Source organism: Capra hircus, chromosome 2 (assembly GCF_001704415.2).
Source record: "Capra hircus breed San Clemente chromosome 2, ASM170441v1, whole genome shotgun sequence".
Lineage (NCBI taxonomy): Eukaryota > Metazoa > Chordata > Mammalia > Artiodactyla > Bovidae > Capra > Capra hircus.
This window is the reverse complement of record NC_030809.1, coordinates 19601866-19627831: the sequence shown is the minus strand read 5'-3', so window position 1 is coordinate 19627831 and position 25966 is coordinate 19601866. Positions and strand designations below refer to the sequence as shown.

General features: G+C 39.8%; 1 protein-coding gene across 3 annotated transcripts in view; it reads right to left on the bottom strand.

Annotated features, from left to right (window-relative positions):
• SPHKAP (SPHK1 interactor, AKAP domain containing) overlaps positions 3448-25966 on the bottom strand; it is a 193198-nt gene continuing 170679 nt past the window's right edge. For 2 of the 3 annotated variants that reach the window (XM_013973104.2, XM_013973111.2), the window contains exons 8-12: positions 21970-22155; positions 19982-20068; positions 17757-17809; positions 17485-17669; positions 3448-5326 (exon numbers count right to left, since the gene is read on the bottom strand). In XM_013973104.2, coding sequence (XP_013828558.2) covers positions 5183-5326; positions 17485-17669; positions 17757-17809; positions 19982-20068; positions 21970-22155 — 655 coding nt within the window. In that variant the 3' untranslated portion in view covers positions 3448-5182. The remainder of the gene's footprint in view (positions 5327-17484; positions 17670-17756; positions 17810-19981; positions 20069-21969; positions 22156-25966) is intronic. The other variant, XM_018058678.1, reaches the window with a different exon arrangement.

Sequence of the window (25966 nt, the reverse complement as noted above, 5' to 3'; positions counted from 1 at the left end):
CCAAAGGCAAACAAATAATTGTTGATGTCAACTACAAATTGGCACTTGCCATCTTCTTCTACAAGGATTAAATCATGTGCTGTTGCAGTTGTTGATTTTCAACACCCCCTGAAAGGAGTTCAGGTTGGAGAGCAAAAAAAAGGCACTACTGTGTTTTGGGAAAAACTGGCATAACAAGTCTTCAGATATGGTTAGGAGCTGATTTTATGAGCTCAATTCTTATGGCTCTTCATATACAGACAAGCACTGAAATCATGGGGACAATTGCTCCTTCTGATGAGCAGAAATCTGCAAAAATATGCACTTGATTGCATGTATTCCCCCTTCCCCAAAATCACATGTAATACTGACCTTTCTTTCTAATTCTTTGGCGCAGTTTCGCAGAGCTATCTGAGGTGCTATCCCCAGGCTATAGTCCTCATTTTGCCCCCAAATAAAACTTGACTCCCAACTTTCACATGCATTTTTTTAAGTCAACATTGATAAGCTTTAATGAAAGGCTGTTTTTAAGGACAAAAGCGGAAGAAATGGGAAGGAGATATGAAACTGAGAAGAAGTGAAACTGGATATGGGGCTTTGCAAGGGTATTTTTGAGAGGATTATTTCAGGAAAAGAAAAACTTAGGTGGTCAAAGGATTCTTACATCAGTAACAGTGGATTAGCATTTTGTTCATTTGTTTGAGCACAGAAAATCTTTACTGATAGGAAGGGAGAATCAAATGATTCTTCCCTTTGTCCATCTTGTTCAGACCTAATCTGCACCCAACGGGCCTCTAAGTCTTGCTGATAATGTCCTGGATATCACTTAAATTCATCCCAGTACCATGAAGACATTCTCCTTTCTGTGACTGAATGTTCTAATGCAACTAAAATAAAAGGCAAGTATTTTTAGAAAGTTTCACTTACGTAAGTAAAAAAGTAATTTTATACAAGGTCTTGAGACATTTAATACGGCAGGTCTTTGGAAAACTAAGGAGAACTTTAGAGTAAAACTGTGCTTCTCAAATTAATGGTTGACCATCATTAGATGTAAATCAAAGCCTCAATTATCCAAGGTCCATTAGCTTTATCAGTTCAATTCAACATCTACCACAGACAAGGCATTGTGCTAGAGATGATGAGCATGTCCATACAAGAGTTAAAGATGGCTCCATCCTCAAGAAGCTTACAATCTGTGATGGAGACATAGATATTCAACTTATCATGCTAGACGGCAGACTGAGATGGTTAACCTAGAAGGCCTTGGTACTCACACATACCTCTTCCTAAAAGAGGTCTGATTTCATGTCTTGCCCTTGACTGGCTCCTAGGAGCTGAGCTCTGAGCCTTGAACCCATGGAAGCCCCCTTGTTCACAAGGACCCTCCAAATTTCCATTCTTGGTCTCATAAATCATTAGCTGAACTATTTGTACCCACTGATCAACTAGAGGAATATACTTGTTAACCAAACTTTAGTTAAGTTTCTCGACTTTCTCCAGGCTCCTTAACTTTGATCCATCCTTGTTGGCAGGATCCAGTAGATAGTGTCTCCTTAAAGAATCCCTCCTGAGAATAGACTGAGCCCAGCATAAAGCATTCTCTCATCTACTCCCCATCATAACACCTGCACTGGCTAGTCTCATTCTCCACACCTGGCTCTTTCTAGTCCTTTTCTCTCTGAAATAAAACTTCTTTTTTGGCCCAGAACACTTGTAGATCTCACAGTTGGAGCGTTCTTACTTTGCAATAGAAAGAGTCCCCCTTCCTTCTCATTGTAACAGTCCTTTTCCCCATCTTGTAGTAATCCTTTCAAATAAAGTCATTCCTTACTAATGCCTAGAGTTTGTTTTTATTTGACATTGTCCTCTGGTAGATGGAGAATTCTTTACATAAGCATATCCAAGCCTCTTTATTAGTGAATAAAGTAAAATGCTCAGGTATCTCAATACTTTCTTTCTATAAATCTAATAATTTTTGACGTTGAATATGTTTTTATTTATGTGGGCTGGTGTTCATGGTGAGTGTTTTTTTCAAACATAATTAACTTATAGAAAAAGAAAATGTTTTGTTTCATTAGTCTAAATATCTGAATAGTCAGCACACACACACATGCTGTCTCATACTTAAATTAACCTCAATGAAATAATTTTGATTGTAAGAGATACATTATAAATTTTTACTAAATATGGCTTTGCAGTTGGAAAACATCAGACTGTAATTAAAATCTTGATACAACTGTCTAGCTATTTCTATACAATCTTTCCAGTTTTCATACAGGTATTAGGAAAACAGGTTTTGTTTTAAAAAATTTTAGATCTTATTTCATTTACTCAAGTTATAAAAATAGCACATGCTCACAGCCAGAAGTATGGTACAGTGGCTAAGATTTGCAGTCAGACTGCTTGTGCTCAAATTCTTCATAGTTGTGGGAGCTGGAAAAAATTAGCTCACCTCTTTCAGTTTTATCAGACCCCACTTTTGCCCTTCATTGTTTTTAAGCATTGTACAGATCATTTAGGTTCTCTATATTTTAGCTTTCCACTTTTGGAAAATCATCATAAAAGTGTCAACTAACAAAACTGTTGAGAATAGTAGATATGTTATCCTTATTTTTAATTACCTAAATAATCTTTTTTTTCCTTTGCTATATATCTGCATCACAATAAATCCTAATGAGTTCAAAGAGCACCAGTCCATTTGTCTCTAAGACTGAACATTTACCTCTAGCTTACTTGCTTCTAGGTTGGTTTAGTCCCAGGTCTGGAGATGCCTGGTTGCCTTGTGCCTCTCTCTCTTATCGCCGAGACTTTCTGTAAAGGCCACAGCCCAGTCAGTCCTGGGAGGGTGTGGCGAAAGTGAAAGTGAAAGTCACTCAGTCTTGTCCAACTGTTTGCAACCCCATGGAATCCTCCAGGCCAGAACACTGGAATGGGTAGACTTTCCCTTCTCCAGGGGATCTTCCCAAAGCCTGTTTCTCAGGTTCCTACTGGGGTTCTCCAGACTAGGGGCTATACAGGGCCCTCCTTTACCCTAATGCCTTCTAGAGCCTCAGGCTCTGCCTTTTCAAGGCATTATTTACACCAAAGATCCTCAACCAATGGTGATTTTGCCCCCCAGGATCTACTTTTTTGGTTGTCATAACTGGCGGTAGATAGTCACCGACATCTGTAGGTAGAAGTTGGGAGAAAGGGCACTACTAAACATCCAACAACATGAAGGACAGTGTCTCCGCCCCCCCCAACAAAGAATCATCCAGCCTTACCTGACAGCGGTGCTAAGCCTGAGAAGTGCAGGTTTATGTAAATACTTCTGATCCCAACAACTCAGTCAAAGAATATCTGCTTATTCAAAAATTGAAAGTGGGACAGTGAAGTTGTATAAGAGATAAATCTACCTTCATCCAATCACACTGTGACTACTTTTCCTATGAGGCACTTAAGCTCTGGGAGAAAAAAATGATCAACCAGTTGGCAACAAAAATTTATTGATTAGTTTGCAACTTTAGATACAACACATATTTCATCACATGGTTATAATTCAGTATTTGTGCTTTGTAGGATAAGTAAACATTCGAGCACAACAAAAGTCTACACACAATATTACAATCTCCTGGGGTTGTTTAAAAAATAAACATATCCTTTTCCATCTAGTATCACAAAGAACTTTCACTTTGAGAGGATGGATAAATGTTCAAGTTTGGTATTTGTATAACATGTCAATTAAATATATAACCCAAATTTGGACTATTTTTCTATAGTAAATGCCTAATGAGTCCTGGAAAGGATTCTGGGGGTGGGTGGTAGGGAGGATGACTTCCAATAAAGTTTTTTTTTGACATTTCAAGAAATGTCAATTTCTTGTCAACGTGGATGACACAGAAAGCTGGCATCGATGGCGTGGGACTTTGTTCACATTTAAAATTACTTGACAATCTTAAAAATAGTGTGAAAGCATAGTATTTCAGGAAATCTTTAATAAACACTTCTTTGATTCAAGAAAATAAAAGCCAGTCTAGCTCATTTAGCTGAAGGGGAAAAAGACCTATTAGGGAGAAGTTAAATACCTTTATCTTTCAAAAAAGTAAATCTCTGTTTTTAAAATACTTCAATGTGACAATATTTTCTTTTTCAGAAATTAAATCCCAGTATCCTTAAATTAGGAAGTATATGATCCTATCTGGAAATGTCAAGCCCTGCATCCATCATTATAAATGTCATCTGACTAGCTATACAGGTACCAACGTGTTTATAATGAAATCATAGGGCTCAAGTGTCGATATACAACTTAATAATCTCTTCATATTTTATGAACCTCTAAGGCTAACTTGATATATTATTTATGATAGTCTCTTCATAATTTACAATAAAAATCAAAGTTTATATTTTATATAATTTAATATACAAGCAGATTTTCTCTCCAAAGACTCTCTTTAGTAGGAAAGCTTTCCCATAGAGAAAGAGTTCTGTAACCATGTCACTCATGTAATAAACAGATGGAAATAAGACAATCTTCCACTTTTCTCTCTCTCAGCTGAACACCAAGAGTCTTTAGATTAGCTGGGAACTCAAGACATTGCTGGGGAGATAAAAAATATTTATCAGTGGGCTAGAGTGAACAAATGAACTGACCTCTATAGGCAACACTGATATATCCTTGCATCTCTGTTAATATCCACTGATAATGGTCTAAAACTGAAAAGCTTTTATACTAAAATTTTGGAAATTTCTCACCTGTATCTTAAATATTTACCTGGGCTGATAGACCCTTTAATCTGCTCAAAAAAGTAAAATAAAGATTACAGCAGAGTTTATAAAATGATTTTGACCAGTGATGTTGTTTCCACTTGATTCACATAATTGGAGATATTACATGACATTTTATGTTATTAAAAATATGCAAGTGCAACTTCCTGGAGTTTAGGCCTAGCCCTAAGTTTTCCATTTGGGCCCATTACAATTTCTGTTTCTCCAGCCATTCTAACACAAGCTCTTTTAAACTCACCTACAGGTTGTGTTGATTTGTACAGACCTATATTTTGCTTTCCCTCAGATTTATTCCATGTGCAGCAGACTTGAGGAGCAGATTTTTTCCTGGCTCTGTTAATGTGATGTGATGTTTTGAGAAAGTTTAGAGCATTTAGAGCAAACCACTGTAATCTAAGCTGGAAAGAAGGAAAGGGATACTCTGCAGGAGACTGCTGCCTTATCCCAGTTCCAAGAGCCAGTCAAAGAGACTTGGGGTCCCATCCCTCCGCTCCTCGTGTATCTTGCAGTACTGAACCACTGCATGGAAGATATCCCCCACCTTCCAGGACTTCTGATGGACCAGCCGCACAACATCTAGAAACTGGAGAAAAGCAGAGAGTCAGGACTCACATATCACAGAGGATCCTCAAAGTCATCTCATTCAACCATTCTACCAGCGCCAATGGCTCTCCAGGCTATTTTTGAATACCTCTAGTGGCAGGGAACTATATTTCAGGGCAGTCTACTTTCTTTGTAGAAAGTCCAGATTATTAGAGGGTTCTTTCAACTCAACTGAGATTTTCCTCACAGCAGTTGCCATCCACCAATTTTGAGAGTCTACATGGAATTCTTCTTTCAACATCTTATCTTTTAGGTATTTGAAGAGTTCCCTCAGATCCACCTTTCTCTGGGTTAGACTCTGTCTAATGGTTCTGTATAGCATGGTTCCCAGTCCCTTCTATCAGTGTCATACACAATCTTTCATAGGATGTATCATTTAGGCCAAATAAATTGTATTAAAATTTTGGGTGCTGGAGAAGACTCTTGAGAGTCCCTTGAACCACAAGGAGATCAAACCAGTGAATCCTAAAGGAAATGAACTCTGAATATTCATTGGAAAGACTGATGTTGAAGCTCCAGGACAATACTTCGGCCACCTGATGTGAAAAGCCAACTCATCGGAAAAGACCCTGATGCTGGGAAAGCCTGAGGACAGGAGGAGAAGAGGGCGACAGAGGATGAGATGGTTAGATATCATCATTGACTTAGTGAATATGAATCTGAGCAAACTCCAGGAGACAGTGAATGAAGGAAAGCCTAGCGTGCTGCAGTCCATGGGCTTGCAAAGAGTAGGGCATGACTTTAGTGACTGAACAACAAACTTTTGGGTAGTTTTACTTACTGGTTCCTCATTCCACTTTGCAAAGTTCCCTCCTCAAGAGACATTGTCTTTCCATTGGAACAGGAAAAGGAAAGATTGAGGAAACATCCTAGACTCATCACCTGGCTAATGGTATCATTTTCAATTGGCCAGAACTTAGAAAGTGTCTGACTGCAGGTTGAGTTGGAGCACTGGAAGATGGGAAAATCATTACAGATGGTCCCCTGCATGAAACTGTAGCCTAAAGCTCAGCATGAAGTCCTCTCAAACTCCTTAGTCAGATACGTATAAAGAAAAGTAACAACTATTAACCAAAATCTGTAGGAAGTACCTTTCAAGCATGTAATCTCATTTAATTCCATCAACAACCCTGCAAAGCAGGCATTTAAAGATGAAATATTGTGGGTTTGTGAGATGAAAAGTTGGCAGTAAGATGGTCTTCATTTTTTAATGTGGATCATTTTAAAAGTCTTTAACAAATTTGTCATAATATTGCTTCTGTTGTCTACATTTTGTCTTTTTGATCACAAGATACGTGGGGTCTTGACCAGAGACGGAACCCACATTGGAAAGTGTAGCCTTGACCACTGAACCACCAGGGAAGTCCCAGGATGCATGGTCTTCTGACACTGCAGCCCAAAGCTCTTTTTGCTGCAGTACCCCATGCCTTTTGGTGGTAGGAGAATATGCTAAGTCACTGCAGTCGTGTTCGACTCTTTGCAACTCTACGGACTGTAGCCTGCCATGTAGCCTCTCTCCATGGGATTTTCCAGGCAAGAAAACTGGAGCGGGTTGCCATTTCCTTCTCCAAGGTAGGATAACAAGACACTAATATTTATTTGGAACATTGGGATAAAGGAAAGGCTGGGGCTCTAGTCTCATTTATTGAGGAAGAAAAATCTATTCCTTAAAAAGATGAGAGATGTGCCTTAGTTACTATTTCTTCAATGTTTCCTTCTAGAATTTCTTTGCCCTGCTCATTTCACATTTGCTCAGACGTTGAAGATGAGCCAGAAATTGGAATGCTATTTTTTTTCTGATCTTCCCCCGCCCCCTTCAGTTTGAATTTGCTAATTCATTTCAATTACTGAGAAATTGTTTCCCAGAGAGCTACTATTAAATTATGTTTCTTCTTCCAGTTGCTGTGATAGCACCAGCTTCTGCAGTTACAGAAATCAGTGCTTTTTTGTACTCATTTGCCTTGTGTTGGCTTAATCAGAATAAAGAGGCTGGAAAATAAAATGCTTAACTTTTAATACATGGAAACATAAACATCATCTCAAAGAGTTTTAGGAAGATGCAAAAAGGGAGACCAGAGGGAAGCTGATGGCAACAGTATTATAGACTGTAATCTCCCTGGGAAAGGACACCATGTGAACTACCTCTCACATTTTTTTTTTTTTGGCTTTACCAGGTTTTTGTTGTTGCACATGGGCTTTCTCTAGTTGAAGCGAGCAGGGGCTACTCTGTTGTAGTGAGAGGGCTTGTCATTGCAATAGCTTCTCTTGTTGGGGATCATGGGCTCTGGAGTACAGGCTCAGTAGTTACGGTGTACCAATTTAGTTGCTCTGCAATCTGTGGGATCTTCCCAGACCAGGGATTGAACCCATGTCCCCTGCATTGGCAGGCGGATTCTTAACCACTGAAAGTTAAGCAGGGAAGTCCTTAATCACTTAATATTGGTAACATCTTATGGAAAAAACATGAATGAACTGTTTGCCCAACCCAATATCTTGTGCCTACACCTACTAGGGACTCAGTAAATATCTGCAGAAGGCAGAACACCCAAATGTGAGTCAAATATATCAAATGCATTCAAAATGATCAATAAGACTACTTGAAATATGGAGTGACATCCAGAACCATTGAAGCTGAACCTTGTCTAAATATTCATTCTTGAGTTTTACACATTTGCACATACACCACTAAAAAATTACCAGGCACATCTTGGGGCTGCTTACTCAATAATTTCCTACTGATAGGATGCTCCAAAAAATGAGTCAAGGCTGAGAATCTAAGCAAAGGCAGAGCCTCAACTGGTGCCATGGTAGTGGGCAAAGAGCAAAGTCAGAGATGGTCATGGGGCAGGTGTCTCATCACCTGTGACTGGGAGTGGGCATGCATGCTGTGGAGGTGGGGTGCCGGGACCCCTCTTCACTGGTCATTACAACAGCCCTGGAAGGTTAGCTCCAATCAGTCCCATCAGGCTCAGTGACAGAATTTCAGACTGTTAGTTGTCCAGTATCCCTCACAATTCTGTTGAGCTTTCTGTCTGTCAGACTCCTGCAATTTTAGAGAACTTAATCCTTTAGGTTAAGACTTTGCTCAGAACACAAACACTGTCAGAAAGAGGAACACTCTAGGTGGTTATTAGTAAATTCATGGAGCTGCATAAAAATAATTTTGTGAGCTGTTACTTGTATGTTGGTGTGTATGAAAGATAACAGGCGTGCATGTTTTTCTATTGGACTAGGTGGCAAAAACACACAGCCTCAGGAAAAAGGGGAGAAAGGCTAGGATGTCTTTCATGATTTTGTTAATCAGACTTTTCCAGTTCTTACTGGAGAAAGGTGCTCCCAGTGCAGAAGGTTTGAACATCAAGTTTCTGAGGTCTCACTGAGAGAGGCTCATATTAATAATTCATCGACTTCTCGTCAAGATTTTCCTCCTGGGTCTTCAGCAGTCTTAGATCAGACTTATCCCTTGAGGGTGTTTTCTCTTTAGTATGTTTTATAAAGATGTAGTATAAAGTACAAAGAAATATAAACAGTCTCAGCACTTTTTTTTTTTTTCTTTCTGTATACTCTAGTTTTCTGGGCCACCATCTTATCCTCAACTTTCATCTCAGTCATTGCTTTGAGAGAGAATGAAAATTACAGAGCAGAGGTCAATATTGGCTACACTCTTCCCAGAAGGCTGTCTGCTTCAGACCTTTCTGGAAGGTGTTAGCTACTTTCCAATATTAGCTACTTTCCATCTATTTTGGGCCTGCTGAACCAGGGTTTCCCACTGTGGTCTGTGATGATGACCACAGGCTGTTGTGAACTGACCCAAAATTGTCAAAATGTCCTACCAACTAGGATACTCTATCAGTAGTTTGTGAAATGGCCACAAGCTAGAATCTGTCTCATGACTTCTAAAGTCAGGTTGATATCCCAATAAACTAGAAAAGGAAATGGAAACCCACTCGAGTATTCCTGCCTGGAGAATCCCCATGGACAGAGGAACCTGGTGGGCTACAGCCCATGGGGTTGCAAAGAGTTAGACACGACTGAACGGCTAAGCACATCCCAATAAAGTGATTTTTAAAAATGATCTGGTCCCACTAAATATAGCATGCTTTTAGTCTGTGATGGGTTCATCTCAGACATTAAGACCTTGAAACATCGGTGGGGTTGATGAGTAAGGAAGGTCTTACACTTTCTTTTCTTTCTTTATTTAAAAAAAATTCTAGACAAAAATGAAGCTAAGATTGTAAATAAACCAGAAAAGGACACTTGCAGTTCATTACTACAGTCTTTAAAAACTGTGTTCTATTTAGCAGCTGTCCCTATATCTTTCACTGTGTCTGTCCACGCTATAGACTCGTTAATCAGCTTTAGGACATCAGGGATCTGAGTTTTCCTTTCCAACGCACTGACAAAAATAAACAATTTTCATTTTCTATCATCTCACAATTAATAACAATTAGTTTCCCTTCCTATGTATCATAGTTGCCATTTCCTTGAACAAATGTTTCGTTTTAGGAAGCTAGAAGAATTTACATCCTGTGATGGTATGTTGTAGACCTGTTTGAAGGAAAGTATCACATGGTAGGTACCTTTTATATTCTCAGGTGCATTTACTCAATTAGATTACTCATTTATAAAATCATATGGTGGGATCTACGGGTTGTTGTTGTTCAGTTGCTAAGTTGTGTCTGACTCTTGGTGACCCCATGAACTGTAGCCCCTCAGTCTCATTTGTCCACGGGATTTTCCAGGCAAGAATACTGAAGTCGGTTGCCATTTCCTTCTCCAGGAGATTTTCCTGATCCAGGGATCAAAAAGAATCTATTGGAGTTGTTGCAAATTGTTTAGATTGTTTGGGAAACACTCAATGTAGATTTCTGAAAGCAGCTACCTTCTTTTGTTCCAAGGCGGTCCATTTCATTAAGCACAAGTGAGCTGGTCTTTATATTGCTCCCGCAACTATGGCCTGTAAGAGTCGAGATTCTCAGCCTTGGCTGTACCCTGGGACTCCCCAGGGATCTTGAGAAAACCCCAAAGCCTGGTTCATCCCAAGAGAAGAGTTTGATTTGATTGGCTCGAGCATTGGGCCATAAAAGCATCCCCCAGGTCAAGGGGATGGGGCTCCCAGGATGGAATTCATGCCCATCTTAGAAGATGAAGAGATACCAGAGCTGGCTCTCTGCCGTGTGACAGCACAGAAAGGAAGCTGTCCCTCATCAGGAAATGCACCTACTGGCACTTTGATCTCACACTTTCTAGCCTCTAGAACTCTAAGAAATAAATGTCTGCTGTTCAAGCCACTGCCTGTGTTATTTTATTAGAGCAGCTCAAGCGGACTAAGACAATATTTAATTCTTTATTTTTCCTTTGTCAGGTAGTGTTTTCAAAACTGAGACTTTAAGCGTAGTATTTTGGGGAAAGTTAACTTGACAGTAAACGCCATCAGTATTTTCCCTCTCATTCTCTTTCCTCTACTTTGCTTGTGGAAAAGAGTAAGACGTTAAAGGAGAAGCGAGTCTTCTTCTGACACCCACTTTCTTAGGAAGGTACGTATACATCTATTTCCTCTTAGGACATTCTGTTCTATGCACTGCCCTCAAGAGAAGGATGTAATTCCCCAAATGAGCTTAATGATGAGGAAGAAAATCTAAAATACAGTTTATAAATTTAATTCACAGTGACCTTGACATCAATTAAATTTAATTGACTTAAATCATGGAGGGGGAAAAATCATGATAGCCATTTTTTAAAAAAAGGGATATCAATTAACTAATTGTTCTGCTTTGTGGAGGCAATGTATTATTGTTCTCCAGCTCTTTTAGTTCTATTTAAATTCAATAATTGGGGAGCCGGAATGAGCTGATGACTGGCCTCATAGTAAATCAGTTACAACTGATGTCAAGGTCACTGTGAACTAAATTTATAAACTGTATTTTAGATTTTCAAGTGCTATGATTCTCAGCAATCTTTCCTTTGGAATTTAGCGTACTTAAAAGCCACCTTAAATCCTGCCACTCCTTCAAGATATTTCTTATGTAAGTGTTAGTTTCTCAGTCATGTCTGACTCTGCGACTCCATGGACCGGAGCCCTCCAGGCTCCTCTGTCCATGGGATTCTCCAGGCAAGAGTACTGCAGTGGGTTTCTATGCTCTTCTCCAGGGAATCTTCCCCATCCACGGATCAAACCCACATCTCTTAACGTTTCTTGCACTGGCAGGTAGCTTCTTCACCACTAGAGCGACCTGGAAAGCCCATTTCTTACGGAAGGGAGTCTCAAACTTTAGTGTTCATCAGAATCACCATACTTGAACAAATATGTTAAAAAAGCATATATCTAGGCCCCACTCGTAGAAAGGGAGCTCCAAGAAGGGGCCTAAGATGTGAGTTGTAAGTTAGTGTCCCAGGTAACTCTTTGCATTTGGCTCATGGTTTGCAGGGCATAAAGCACTGTTTCAGTGTGTTTCTCATCTTTCCTTATTCAGAATAAGCTCCCATTACATTTCAAGTTTGGTCTTTACAAGCTGAGCCTCCTTTGGTTTACTGTCTCCCTGCCCTGGGCCCTTCCTAACCTGGAATATGAACTCCCAGAGGGTAGAACATCTTGCCTCTTTTGTTCCCTGTGTCCCCAGAGCCTCGAACAATGTTGGCATGTTGTACATATTCGATAAACTTTTGATGAATGTCCTGAATGTATGATGTTCAAGTGCACCTAGAATTTTAATAATTAGATGGAACACTAAAAGAGAAAGCCTGAGAATAAAGGTGTCATTTACTGGAGAGGAGTGACAGTACTTTGGGCACCCAGAATGTTTGGAATTCATCTTTTGAATTGAAATAAGATTGCAGGTAGTTATAAGCTGATTTTAGGTGTCCTTCCACTCCAAGGCCAAGTTCACAAGCAGTGGTGAGACAGATAAGATGCTTCTGTATTCAGTCAGGACATCTCTCAGAACTTGCTCAAACTCATGTCCATTGAGTCAGTGATGCCATCCAACCATCTCATCCTCTGTCGTCCCCTTCTCCTCTCGCCTTCAATCTTCCCCAGCATCAGGGTCTTTTCCAAAGAGTTGGCTCTTAGCATATCAGGTGGCCAAAGTATTGAAGTTTCAGCTTCAACATCAGTTCTTCCAACGAATATTCAGGACTGATTTCCTTTAGGATTGACTGGTTTGATTTTCTGGCAGTCCAAGGGACTCTCAAGAGTTTTCTCCAACACCACAGTTCAAAAGCATCAATTTTTCAGTGCTCAGCTTTCTTTATGGTCTAACTCTAACATCCATACATGACTACTGGAAAAACCATAGCTTTGACTAGACAGACCTTTGTTGGCTCTGCTTTTTAATACTCTGTCTTGGTTTGTCAAAGATTTTACTCCAAGGAGTAAGTGTCTTTTAATATCATGGCTGCAGTCACCATCTGCAGTGATTTGGGAGCACCAGAAAATAAAGTCTCTTGTTGTTTCCATTGTTTCCCCATCTATTTGCCAGGAAGTTATGGGACCAGATGCCATGATCTTAGTTTTTTGAATGTTGAATTTTTAGCTGGAGTTTTCACTCTTCACTTTCACCTTCATCAAAAGACTCTTTAGTTCTTCTTTGCTTTCTGCCATAAGGATGGTGTCATCTGCACATCTGAGGTTACTGATACTTCTCCCTGCAATTTTGATGCTGGCTTGTGCTTCATCCAGCCTGCCATTACTCACGATGGCATTAAAAGTTAAATAAGGAGGTGACAATATACAGCCTTGACATACTCTTTGCCCAATTTGGAATCAGTTTGTTGTTTCACGCCTGGTTCTAACTGTTGCTTCTTGACCTGCATAAAGGTTTCTCAGGAGTCAGGTAAGGTGGTCTGGTATTCCCAATTCTTCTTTTTATTTTTTTTTATTTTTTTTAGTTTTTTATTTTTTAAATTTTAAAATCTTTAATTCTTACATGCATTCCCAAACATGAACCCCCCTCTCACCTCCCTCCCCATAACATCTCTCTGGGTCATCCCCATGCACCAGCCCCAAGCATGCTGTATCCTGCGTCAGACATAGACTGGCGATTCAATTCTTACATGATAGTATACATGATAGAATGCCATTCTCCCAAATCATCCCACCCTCTCCCTCTCCCTCTGAGTCCAAAAGTATTCCCAATTCTTTAAGAACTTTCCACAGTTCCACAGAACTTTCCACAGTTGTGATCCATAGAGTCAAAGGTTTTAGCGTAGTAAATGAAGCAGAAGTAGATGTTTTTCTGGAATTCTCTTGCTTTTCTATGATCCAACAGATGTTGGATCAATTTGATCTCTGGTTTCTCTGCCTTTTCTAAAATCAGCTTGAACATCTGGAAGTTCCTGGTTCACATACTATTGAAGCCTGGCTTAGAGAATTTTGAGCTTTACTTTGCTAGTGTATGAGATGAGTGCAATTGTGTGGTGTTTGAACATTCTTTGGCATTGCCTTTCTTTGGGATTGGAATGAAAACTGACCTTTTTCAGTCCTGTGGCCACTGCTGAGTTTTCCAAATTTGCTGACATATTGAGTGCAGCATTTTAACAGAATCGTCTTATGGGATTTGAAATAACTCAGCTGGAATTCCATCACCTCCACTAGCTTTGTTCATAGTGATGCTTTCTAAGGTCCACTTGACTTTTCACTTCAGGATGTCTGGCTCTAGTTGAGTGATCACACCTTCGTGGTTATCTGGGTCATTAAGATCCCTTTTGTATAGTTCTTCTGTGTACTCTTGCCACCTCTTCGTAATATCTTCTGCTTCTGTTAGGTCCATACCATTTCTGTCGTTTACTGTGCCCATCTTTGCATGAAGTGTTCCCCTGGTGTCTCTACTTTTCTTGAAGAGATCGCTAGTCTTTCCCATTCTATTGTTTTCCTCTATTGTTTTGCACTGACCACTGAGGACGGCTTTCTTACCTCTCCTGGCTGTTCTTTGGAACTCTGCGTTCCGTGGGTGTATCTTTCCTTTTCTCCTTTGCCTTTTGCTTGCTGAACTTAGAAGAGACACTTCTGTTACCTATTCCAAGCTGATGGGGAGCTAATGAGACACCGCTGCTTTCAAGTGACACAGCCTCCTGGGTGGGAAGCCACAGTCTCTCTTTCATACCACCTGAAAATGGCCACTTAACTCCCTGACCAATTAAAAGACAGTCAGAATGAGGGCTCCAAATAAAAGACAAGATATCAAAATTCTACATAAGGGTTGGCTTTATTTCAGCAGTTCTGTCACCAAACTGGGCACAGGCAGTGCCCTTTTATGGAGAAGCCATTACCTGTAGAGAATTTTAACTGACTCAGAAAAAAAAAAAGATGATTCAGTCCCTAAAATTATATTACTTAGAAATAAGTCCCTTGAGGTAATGCTAAATAGGAGTGAAACATCATTTAATGTATCTTGACATACTAATGGAACATTTATTCTTACAGAAAAATTGTTATGAGCAAAGACAGGTATCCCCTTTGATAACTGGAAATCACTGGGCAGAAATAAATATGTTAAAGCATTATTTACGTAATTAAGGTGTTAGCGACATATTCCTTGTCCTTTCATCTAAACAAAAATTTATTAGACCTATATTCACATAGAGTGTTACACTGTTTCTTCAAAATGGACTGTATAAAAATCAGTGGGACAGGAATGTGAGCAAACTCTGGGAGAGAGTAGAAGATGGAGGAGCCTAGCATGCTGCACTCCACGGGGTCCCAAAGAGCTGGACACAGAGCAACTGAACAACATAAAAATCTGTTTCATTAAGAAATCATCTAAAATACACCATGCAATGCTTTTATTCAGGAAGAGGCTGGGGATAAAACTAGAACCCAACCTGCCTTTCATTTTTCCAGGAAACCAAGGACTCTGGCTAAAAGTGTTTGTTCTCCTCCCCCGGCAGGGGGTCTTGGGATTATGTGTGGCAGGAGGGAGGGGGCAAAACTGAAGCACTCTGTCACTGTACCCTCTGCACTGGCTGGCCAGATGGTAAGGTGGGAGGGGAATTTATAGTGAACCGTTACAGTGAACCACTCATCACCTTGAAAATAAAGGTGTGCCAAGTATGGAGTAGTATCTAGATTTAGAGAAGACAGAACTGTAGGCAGTCCTAGGCATAAACAGAAACACAAATCACTGGCTAGAAAGAGAAGCTGAAGTGGACGAGTGTATGGAAAATAAACGAAGTCTTCTCAATTTTTCCAGTAGCCAAGACCATTGTCTGGGGAGGCAGAGACAGAGAGAAAGAGAGAGAGAGAGAGAGATGCTAGTCTAACTACCGTGTACCTAAGCCTGAGCCAGAGAGTAAAGGACCTCTCATCTCAGGATGTTTCAAGATGCTAGATTTTGGCAATAAAAATTAAAATGCAATTACACCTTTTAAGAAAATCTAGATTGTAACTCCAAGGCAATTTAACTTGAGAGAGATAAACTATCGAGAAGTATATGTAGAAATAGTGAGGTTCTAGGACTAGGCTCAGCCATCACTATCTGAGGACTCTCATGGACCAGCCTCTCTGAGTCCTTACTTGTTCATCAGTATAAAAGGAATGATAATATCCATTCTGCTCTTCTCACAGGGATGTTGAGAAACAAGTATAATGAGTATGTGGAAATACTTTATAATAATAAGACATTAAAAAAATGCACAGTGGTAATGATAGGCAGTATCCTAAATTAGCTCCCCAAATTTTCTGCCCTAATCCTCAGTACCATGAATAGGATGAGACAATTAATGTCCTTATTAGGGCATATCTTAAATGTTATCTTAAATGGAAAAAGGGATTCTTCGGTTACTTTTGAGTTAGTCAAAAGGCAGACTATTTGGTGAACTTAATGTGTGTAATTTGATGGAATGAACCCGTTAAAAGCAGAGTTTTCTCTGGCTAGTGCAGAAGAAATAATGGAAACTAACAGCATGGGGCCACAAAGGGACCACATGACAGGAAACTGTACAGCTTCCAGAAGCTGAGAGTGGGCTTCAGCAAGGAAATGGACTTCAGTCCTACAACCCCAAGGAACTGAGTCAGGACAACAACCCGAACAAGTGTGGAAGCTTATTTCTCTCTGCGGCTTCCAGATAAGTGCCAAGTCAGGCTGCCAAGTTGATTTCTGCCTTGTAAATTCTTCAGCAGAGAGAATGGAATTCACCCAAACTTCTAACACCAGACCTGGGTGTTGCTGTTTTAAGTTAGTAAATTTGTAACACAGAATAGAAAACCAATGGTGCAACATTATTTTTAATTATTTTAAAAGTATACTTTTAAATTATGGAAATTGAGCTTGAAAACATTGGTGTGTGTGATTAATAGATCAGGCATATCCAGTTCTCTGTGCGCCCCTGGACCCCCTGGACCCCCTGGACCATAGCCTGCTAGGCTTCTCTGTCCAGGCAAGAATGCTGGACTGGGTTTCCATTCCCTTCTCCAGGCGACCTTCCTGACCCAAGGATGGAATCCGTGTCTTTCGCATCTCCTGCATTCTTTACTACTGAGATTTACTACTGAGGTAGGCAGGTTCTCTACTACTGAGCCACCTGGGAAGTCATCGGTAGTTGAATTCTTGTTTTAACCTTTAATAACTGATATTCTATAACAGTAAGTGATTGGTCTCAGAGAATAGGAATTAGAGTGACAGTTGCTGTTAATTTTGATGTTGGCCAAAGATCTATTCCTTAGCTTTATATATTTGGTAGGTGGAGAATAATAATGAGAAAATCCATCCAATGCAAATCTGTTCCATAAGGAATGAAAAATGCCTTCTCTTTGACACCATGACAGTTTGTTTTGATTATCAGTGTGACCTCACTTTGGTCTAGTATATATCAAATCTTTGCTTCTCTACTTTTAATTTAAATGAATATAGGAAGAGGTCAGTTCAAGAGCAAGGAAACACACCTGAAGATAACAGACTCTTTGAAAATATTCCGTCTCCTCAGTTTACTTTCTCATCATCCCCAACTAGCGGAAACAAACTGCCAGTCAAAGAGTTGTCATGATTACATTTATGCAGGTGGAAGGCCTCAAAGTTCTAATCAAAATTCTAAGGTGAAAAGTCAAGAACAAAAACATTCAAATGGGCCAGCTGGACATTTACTCAGTTTCAGGCAGGGATAAAAACACAAAGCCTTATGACATCCAAACAGGGGTCAAGGTACCTTTTCGATTCTGTTTTCTTGAGATTTCTTAAAGTAGATGGTGGGGATACCGAGTTCAGACGCAGCTATCCACTGCAGAGTGGCTCGCAGCTCAGTGTCAGGACACTCTGGCTCCAGGTCAAAGTTGATCACCAGCAGGCTCGCCTGGCGGCTGGCTGTTCCCACTGGCGTTCCAGAGGCATGTTCTGAACACAGACATAACCACCTTACTACACTTTCCATAGGAAGATCACAGGCAAATTGTGTCTCAGAATTATGGGAAAGTGGCTTACCCTCCATGGTTTCTGCCTGTCCTTTAAGAATCTCCTTTTCTTCTACCAGTTCACTTTGGGAGAAAACAACAGTATATGGTTGGTAATGTTTAGGAAGAACAAGCTGTAAATGGAAGATGAAGTGATGGGTCTTATTGATATAAAAGCTCTTGAAATATATTTATGGTTTTTGTGGAATAAACGAATACTAGAGAAGTACTAACATGGCTGTTACGTCGGACTACTGGGTCTGAAATAGATATTCTCGCCCCTAAAAAGAGGGCCAGACAAACTGCATGGTTTTAGTTGAGATGATAGGTGCGGGAGAAAATTTTCAATTTTTCTCAACCTCCCTTCTACAAACCCTCACAGGTTTGAATAGTCAAGAAAATATTTAGTAGGTAACTAGATCCGATTGGAGGATTTATCCTTCTGCATTTTATTTGTCATTTAAAGGACCTTGTATTTCCATCTCAAGATTGATTATTTTTCTATAGCATGATAGCAACATAAATTTGCATCTTAGTCTGAGAAAATATTTTTCTACATATAGCTGGTTCTTTGACCTGAAATGAGAAAAAACACAATCACAAACTTTAGATCTTAAGTTGTATGACAAAATATCTCAATTAGTTGAAAATTTTCTTTTTCTTTTTATTGGGAATTGTTAGCAGGCTGAGGGTTGTGTAGAACTAGAGACTCATAACCGAAGTGAGTTCAGTTCAGTCGCTCAGTCGTGTCCGACTTTGAAAACCAAAGTAAGGATCTCATTAATACAGGTGTGTTGAATATCTGAGGTATTTTCATTATAGCCAGTACTTATTAGGGAGTCTTGCAAATAGTGGGAAGATTTAGTAAATGATTTTAAAATTAGAGTATATGTACCAACAGATGAAAGCAAGTGGCCATCTTGGGAAACTCATCATTGTCCCGTATTTTTGTCCTGTCTAGAAATTAAACAGCAGGTGCTCTTAAAAATGTGTCTTTTTACGCAGGAGGATTCTTCCTTATATTCTGTTACTGCTAAAATCTGGCTAATAAATTCCATTGTATTCCTAACGTCCAGAGAAAGTACAATTGTTCTTTCACGAACACCTATTTGTTTGTGGAAGAATGGCCAATTTCCCAAAGGGTCTGTATTTTTCGGTAGATCTCTATCCAAGGAACATAAGTGAAATGAGCTACTAGATACAGTTTCTGCTGTTATGAAGCTGCAGGATGCTAACAGGGGTAGTAAAGATGGTCTGGTTTGCTCTTTCTGTTTTCTGTGGGGTCCTAGACTCATACTGGGGAGAAAGATGGACAACTAAACAAATGTCTGAAGGATAAAAATAAATTTACCCCAAAGTAGTTTTGTTTGTTTTGTCTCCTTTCAAAAACAAAACAGACCCCAGATAATGTTTATGTTCATCTCTACCTGCGAATTATGGCTGTGCGGCACAGGAAAGGATGCCCTGAAGCTTACAATCACTGAGGAATATTCCCGCAGGCAGGATACTGATTAAACAGTGAAATAAAAGTGCTTTCGCTATGGATAATAATAATAAAAAATCAAACAGGGAGAAGCTTTAGCCCTATATCTCATTTTTATTTTTCTGAAATTTCAGAAATCTCCAAATAATGTCATAATGGTCAAAAATAGCTTTCGGTTCATTTAATTTTCCAGAACAATCCCAAATTCTAGATGAAGTCCTGACCTTATGTTGCTCTCCCTTTATATACCATATTTCATGCCTTACTTATTGTACTTTTCTCCCTTGGTATTTTAGAAGGGCCTCATAATGTGGGGGAGCAGATGATGTTATCTCCATCATAGTGCCATTTGGTATTAGACTCATTAATGGCAATAATCCCAGGTTTCTACAAGAAAAGGAAAAGCCTCTCACACTATATTCTATTGAACAATAGTCTTTGTTGGTTGGCATGGTACAATTTAAATGGATTTTTGGTTCTCTGTATCCATCTAGGTAAAATGACATATATATCTGAATATATGGATAAGCTTTATCCAAAATGATTATAGTATAAGGGATAGACTTGAAATATAGAAAGCAGTTGATGGTAGGGTGAGGCTACAGCACGCCTGAGTTCTTACTCCAGTGACATGAAACCACACGTCTCCAGGAACCTTGGTAGGACAGACATGATGAAGCCGGTGGTTGGGCACAACCTGAATGATCAAAATGGATTGCCAGATGGAATCAGAGTAGCGGGCTCACAATCACTGTATCTCAGTGGCTACTTACTTAATCATGGGAGAAGATGGCATGCTTTCCTGATAAATGTCCAGGTCCATAATGCCAAGACTGCTAGTGGCACTACTGTTGCCATTGCTGACAAAGCAAAAGTTTACATATTAATGCTAGTCTCCGCCTCCTGGCCACACTGCCGACACCGATGTTCCGCCATTCTAAGAGGTCCTTTCTTTGATCCCCAGGAGATCACTGCTTTGTGTCTAGGACTCCTAAATTGATGTCTATTTCTGACCAAATCAGGGGAAAACACAATAAAAGACTCTTTTGACTCACCACCATCATCCTCATCATCAGTATTTTGTAATTTCTGCAGTGGGCTCAGACTTGGTGGATCACACCTGGTGGGTGACAATCAGCATAACCCCTTTCTTCCCCATTCTAGTAACAGTGAGGATGTTTATCCATCAGCAACAGGCTTCTTGGGTATACCTCCAGACACTAAGAGACTTCTGAGAATGCTAGCTTGGGGAAGATCTTCCTGCTTCTTGGCTTTTGACAGAAACCAGTAGGGTTTTCCCTTTGCCATTCAGGGGATTTTTCTGAGGCATATTCCATAGGATATGCACTTGTCTCATTTTTTTGTTTTTCCTAAGGGAAATTTGTAAGTACAAAGTTGGGTAATGCCAAAGTTTTATAGCTCCTTTATCTTAAAATCTTTGAGAAGGAGCCACATCTGATACTTCCTGTGTAGAGCAGGAGGAATTATATATCATATCATTTTTTGTGGGTTGCACAATCAACATATGGTCTAGTTACTAGCCTGGAATCTATTTACTGAAACACAGAAGAGTTGAGCCAATTTTTAGGTTGTCTGTACTCGCACAATGGAATGTATCCAGTTTCACCAAACTCACCATGTGTCCTCATACCTTCTCTAATTTCCAGTGACTTCTCTTGCAAGCAAGGTTTTCTAAGGATGTGTGCTGGAGTGTTGTGTAACGGAATGGTCTTCCCTCTGGAGTTCTATGAATAAACAACTGAACCCCCTCATTTCCAATTCTTGTCTTGGGTTTCACGTGGGGGTACTGAATGTATTCACTGATAGAAATTTGATGACTCAGACATTATGCTGGAGGTAATTAACTGTATAAACTTATGGTAAACCCAAAGATTCAAATTCTCTTTGCTTTTTATCATTATACTGCAACATTTCCACCAGTGTTTGAAATTTTTGATAAATCATTTAACACTGTGACATTTTCTAAGTCTAAACAGACTGAACTGCAGGAAAAAAAGAAAAACCTTTCCAGGAGGCATACACTCAGATGCAACTGAAGCCACTTTCCAATTGATCTTTCTGGAAAGTCTTTAGACTTGCTGGCCTGGTATCAAACAAGATTTGGGATAGAAACGTGAAGATTTTTTCATTTTCACCTCACTGAGGACTAGTTTTTAGTTTATGTCTCCTGAGTGGCTTAGGTTCTCCTAAATCTAATCTCTCTAAGGTCCTGTCTAGCTTTCTAGAGCAACAATACAGAGGGCAGGGCAGAGAAAGGGAGGAACAGTCAGTCCAAAAAAACAACACAGTGTGAAAAACTTGCTTCATGTAAACCCAGCCTGTCTTGCATCTGAAATACAAATGAACCAGAAAGAAAGTATCAAACATCAAACACACCGCTGTAATAGCAATTCATTAAAACAAACCAACCAACCTCACAGTTGTCACATAATTGAATGCACTAGCAGAGAAGGGAACACGGATGACTCTCAACCTTGGTCAAGCTAATTGAAACCGTAACTGGATATTAAGGGAACGCATGTAAGAATTAAAGATTTTAAAATTTAAAAAATAAATTAAAAAATTAAAAAAAAAAAAAAAAGAGCTCTCAGCACAAATCATGACAGGCAGGCACTTGGTCCTAGCAGGAGCTTTCCTTCTTGCTCTTATTAGGGATCCTTTGAAGAGAATGATTTAAAATGCATTTCTGGAATCTGCGCTGAGACTTATTTCCCTGGGAAGTCAATTAAAGAGCAGGTACCTCATGGATCGCTCACTGAGCTGCAGGAAGCTGCTTGTGTCATCTGGGTTGTCCTCCTCGTTGGCGAGCTGGGACCAACTGTCCATGCTCTCCCCACTGCTGCCGGGAGGACTGCAGAACTCATCCAGGGCTCTGCCTTCTTTTGAGACTTCAGCCTCCGGTACATCTCTGACATCAAGGGTTTCACTGTAGATGGTAAGACATTACTAAGAGTGTAGGCATAAGTCTGAACTTTTCCAGGGAACTTCACTGCCCCTAGTGTATATCTCATGGACTGTAGCCTGCCAGGCTCCTCTGTCCATGGGATTTCTCAGGAAAGAATACTAGAGTGGGCTGTCATACCCTCCTCCAGCGGATCTTCCCAACCCAGGAACTGAACACAGGTCTCCTGCATTGCAGGTTCTTTACTGTCTGAGCGACCAGGGAAGCCGTGAATGAATATGCTTTTGTTAAAACTTCCTAGTTCATAATTAGATGCATACTCTCAATTTAGGTAGCCCTACCTGTAAAGTCCCAAGTGGAACGATCTGGATAACTACAGTATGGAGATACGGCAGTTTCTATCACACTCTAGGCAGAAGAGTTGGGCACAACGCACTGACTAAAAAACAACTGCTGCTAACACTTGGTGAAAGAGGGTTCTTGACAAGCTTGACTTTCCATTTGTTTGCCTGGCAGTTATATACACACATACACAGGTGCTCTTGATTAGGGATCAGACCATTTCTTTGCATCCATTTCCTCAGCCTGCGCCAATTTCCTAATACACACTGCAGATGTAGTGAGGTTTGCACCACAGGAGAGGAGGCTCAAAATTAAGATGCTAGGACACATCTGCCTCCTTTTCTTCAGGGAGAGAGAGAGACAGAAGAGAGAGAACTTTGCTCTAGATTATAAATAAATTGAAATCTTCTCTGCGGAGAGGAGTTGGTGTCACCATCCTGGAACATAAACAACTAGCTCTAGGAAAATGAAGCTCTGTATCTCTCTAGAATTCTTTTAACTTGAGGGTTTGTAACTGATCAACCATCAATCCAGGTGCCAGGGCTCTTTGCTCAGAGAGCCAAATGTATAGAAATGGGGAGAGACTCATGCAAACATTTCTCCATAGGCTCATCGAAAACTAACAGCATGGAAGAGAAGGGCTTTAATGACTGTAAACAAAAAGCAAGAGTGTATTTCTCAGTTGACGATGAAGAATAAGGTAACTCAGTGAGCAGACACTGGAATGCTTCCCTTGGCCATCGTGCACTGGCTGTAGAGAGTATTGAGGGCTTCCAGTGAGGACTGCCCTGAGGTCTGAAATTGTCTTGCCAAGGTTATACCCTTTCCCAGTGAGTACCCCAAGGATGCGATGATGAAGAGCTACAAAAACCTACGCATTGGTTCCCTTTGCACCAAGCCTGACAGACTATCCTAGCTTCAGGGTTTCCTGTAGACAGCTCTCAGTTGCAAACACATTTGGGAGGGGACCATCTCCCTCTGTCTAATCTCGTCGTTCCCTGCTGCTTACACCTAGCTGTCGACTTTTCTCTGGAGAGCACTCCAAAAATTCTCTGTCTGCTGCCCTCTTCAAGGTCTGTTCCTGGGAAATACAATTTAAGATACTTGATCAATTTCATTCAAAATTCTTGTGTTAGGTAGGAAGTTAGGCATGAGTAGCAAGGGTGGCCTATGGGAAAAGGTTGCAATCTGATCTCTAAACCTAGACTTGCCCAGGAGAGCACACAGTGGATACACACTAACTACAGGGGCTTCCCCAAGTAAACTTAGGCAGCTAGAAGCCCATTAAGGGTTCATGAATATTCTATACTGATTATAACAGACCGAATTATCGGAAGACATGCACAACAGAGCAACTGTCAGTCGACCATGAGCATATGACCATCTGCATTCCCTTTCTTGAGTGGTAGTGGGTACAAGCCCTAAAAGTCTACTTAATTTTCCTCAATCTTAGAATGAGTACTGTTATTCTTTTTCCAAAAATGATTGTATTAAAATAAAAAAACCTCAGTTGGTAAAGAATCCGCCTGTAATGCAGGGGACCCTGGTTTGATTCCTGGGTCGGGAAGATCCACTGGAGAAGGGATAGGCTACCCACTCCAGTATTCTTGGGCTTCCCTTGTGGCTCAGCTGGTAAAGAATCTGCCTGCAATGTGGGAGACCCGGGTTCGATCTCTGTGTTGGAAAGATCCCTTGGAGAAGGGAAAGGCTACCCACTCCAGTATTCTGGCCTGGAGAATTCCATGGACTCTATAGTCCATGGGGCCGCAAAGAGTCAGACATGACGGAGAGACTTTCACTTCATTTCACTTCACAGAATTTCAAATGCTTAATTTTGGGGGTGTGATTAAATACCACCTCTCAAATGTGAACGTGTCACCTTGGTAGTTTCACACAAGATCTCAGATTCCTCGCAGCATCCGGACAAGTACGGTGTTGGGGTGTGGCTGCTTCTAGTGCAATCTGCTGCTGACATTTGGTGCAAAGAGACCATATAAACTTGATCTTTCTTTCAAAAGTGTTGAGATTTTCTAAACTGAGCAAGGAAAAGGGGTGGGGGAGGAATAGATGCAGCCAAAGAGACATTTACTGAATTTAACTAAATTCAAATGAAAGAGAAGTCCATTGATGACAAATGGAAATAATATACATGTTCCCCCAAGTGGAAATGAGCCAAGTGTTGAGCACAAAGGAGAGAGATCTTAAGCCAATTGTTCATTTGGTTAAAAAATAATTTCCTAGACCAATTCCTTACTGAGTTAGGACCTTATATTATTAGCAAAATTCATTCCAGGACGTTTCTTACTAAAGCAGAAGTTAAATCTCAGTGATTGACATTAAACATTCAGGTTAAAAAATGAAGCTGTCAGAATATTTTATTTTATCTCAATTTCACACTCTATTTACAGTACACTTCATATCCCATGTTACATAACCAGGAATTCAGAATGAATAATGATTATCTAAAATAGTAGTGTTTATTTTCTTTTGAGAGAAATTTATAGCTTTGCTCATTTATTTATGAATAATGCACATATATGTTTTGCAGATGTATGTGTTGGCTTTTTTCCCTACTTCTGATCTTACAGTTCACACACAGTACTTTAAAGGACCATACTTGATCTGACATCAAATTGAACTGTAGAATTTCTGAGTTGGCAGGGACCTCAGAGACCACCTAGTTCAGAGTTCCTCCAACTTCATTTGCTAGCAAACCGTTGTCATAATTTTTGCCATATTTGCATTACTCTTTATAATAATAATAAAAATTTTAAAATTAATTTATATAACCAAAATATGTTTTTTTTAGAAAGAAAATTTGAGTCATTACTATAAATGGAAAGCAGGAATCACCTGCCATAGGTAGACAGTAAAAATAATCCTAATGTAGGTGATGGAGTCTGGGTGAAAATGATGTATTATGTCAGCTTATTAGCTGCAACAAGTGAACCACTGGTATATGATGGTGATAGTGGGGGAGGCTATGCTTATGTGGGGGCAGCAGACATGGAAAATTCTCTGTTCTATCTACTTTACTGTGAATCTAAAACTGCTCTTAAAGAATTAAGCCTATTTTAAAAAAATGAAAAAATAAGGCTATCAATAAATAGTAATTTTTATTCAACAAAATGTCACTAGGAATTTTGCACAGTAAGAAGTGCAGTGGAAGTCCTTAGGCGGAAGGAAAATAATACTGATTGGAACTTGGATACACAGAAACAAAGAACACCACAAATAGTAGATAATTTTCAAGACGATAATTGAAACTCAGGCATGCTGATAATTGCATTAATTTTTTAATGGTCAAAACACCCTAACAAGAAGCAGAGATTGTCATTTTGTTTCAGATCCTTCCATTTTCTGCCTCTGAGATTGTCATATGATTATGATTATTAAGTTCAGCCCTAGATTTAAAAAGATGTTTATTACACTCAATCTAGGATTTCTAAGTGATTCATCCTGGGACAATTTTTGTTTATCTAGAACACAATGA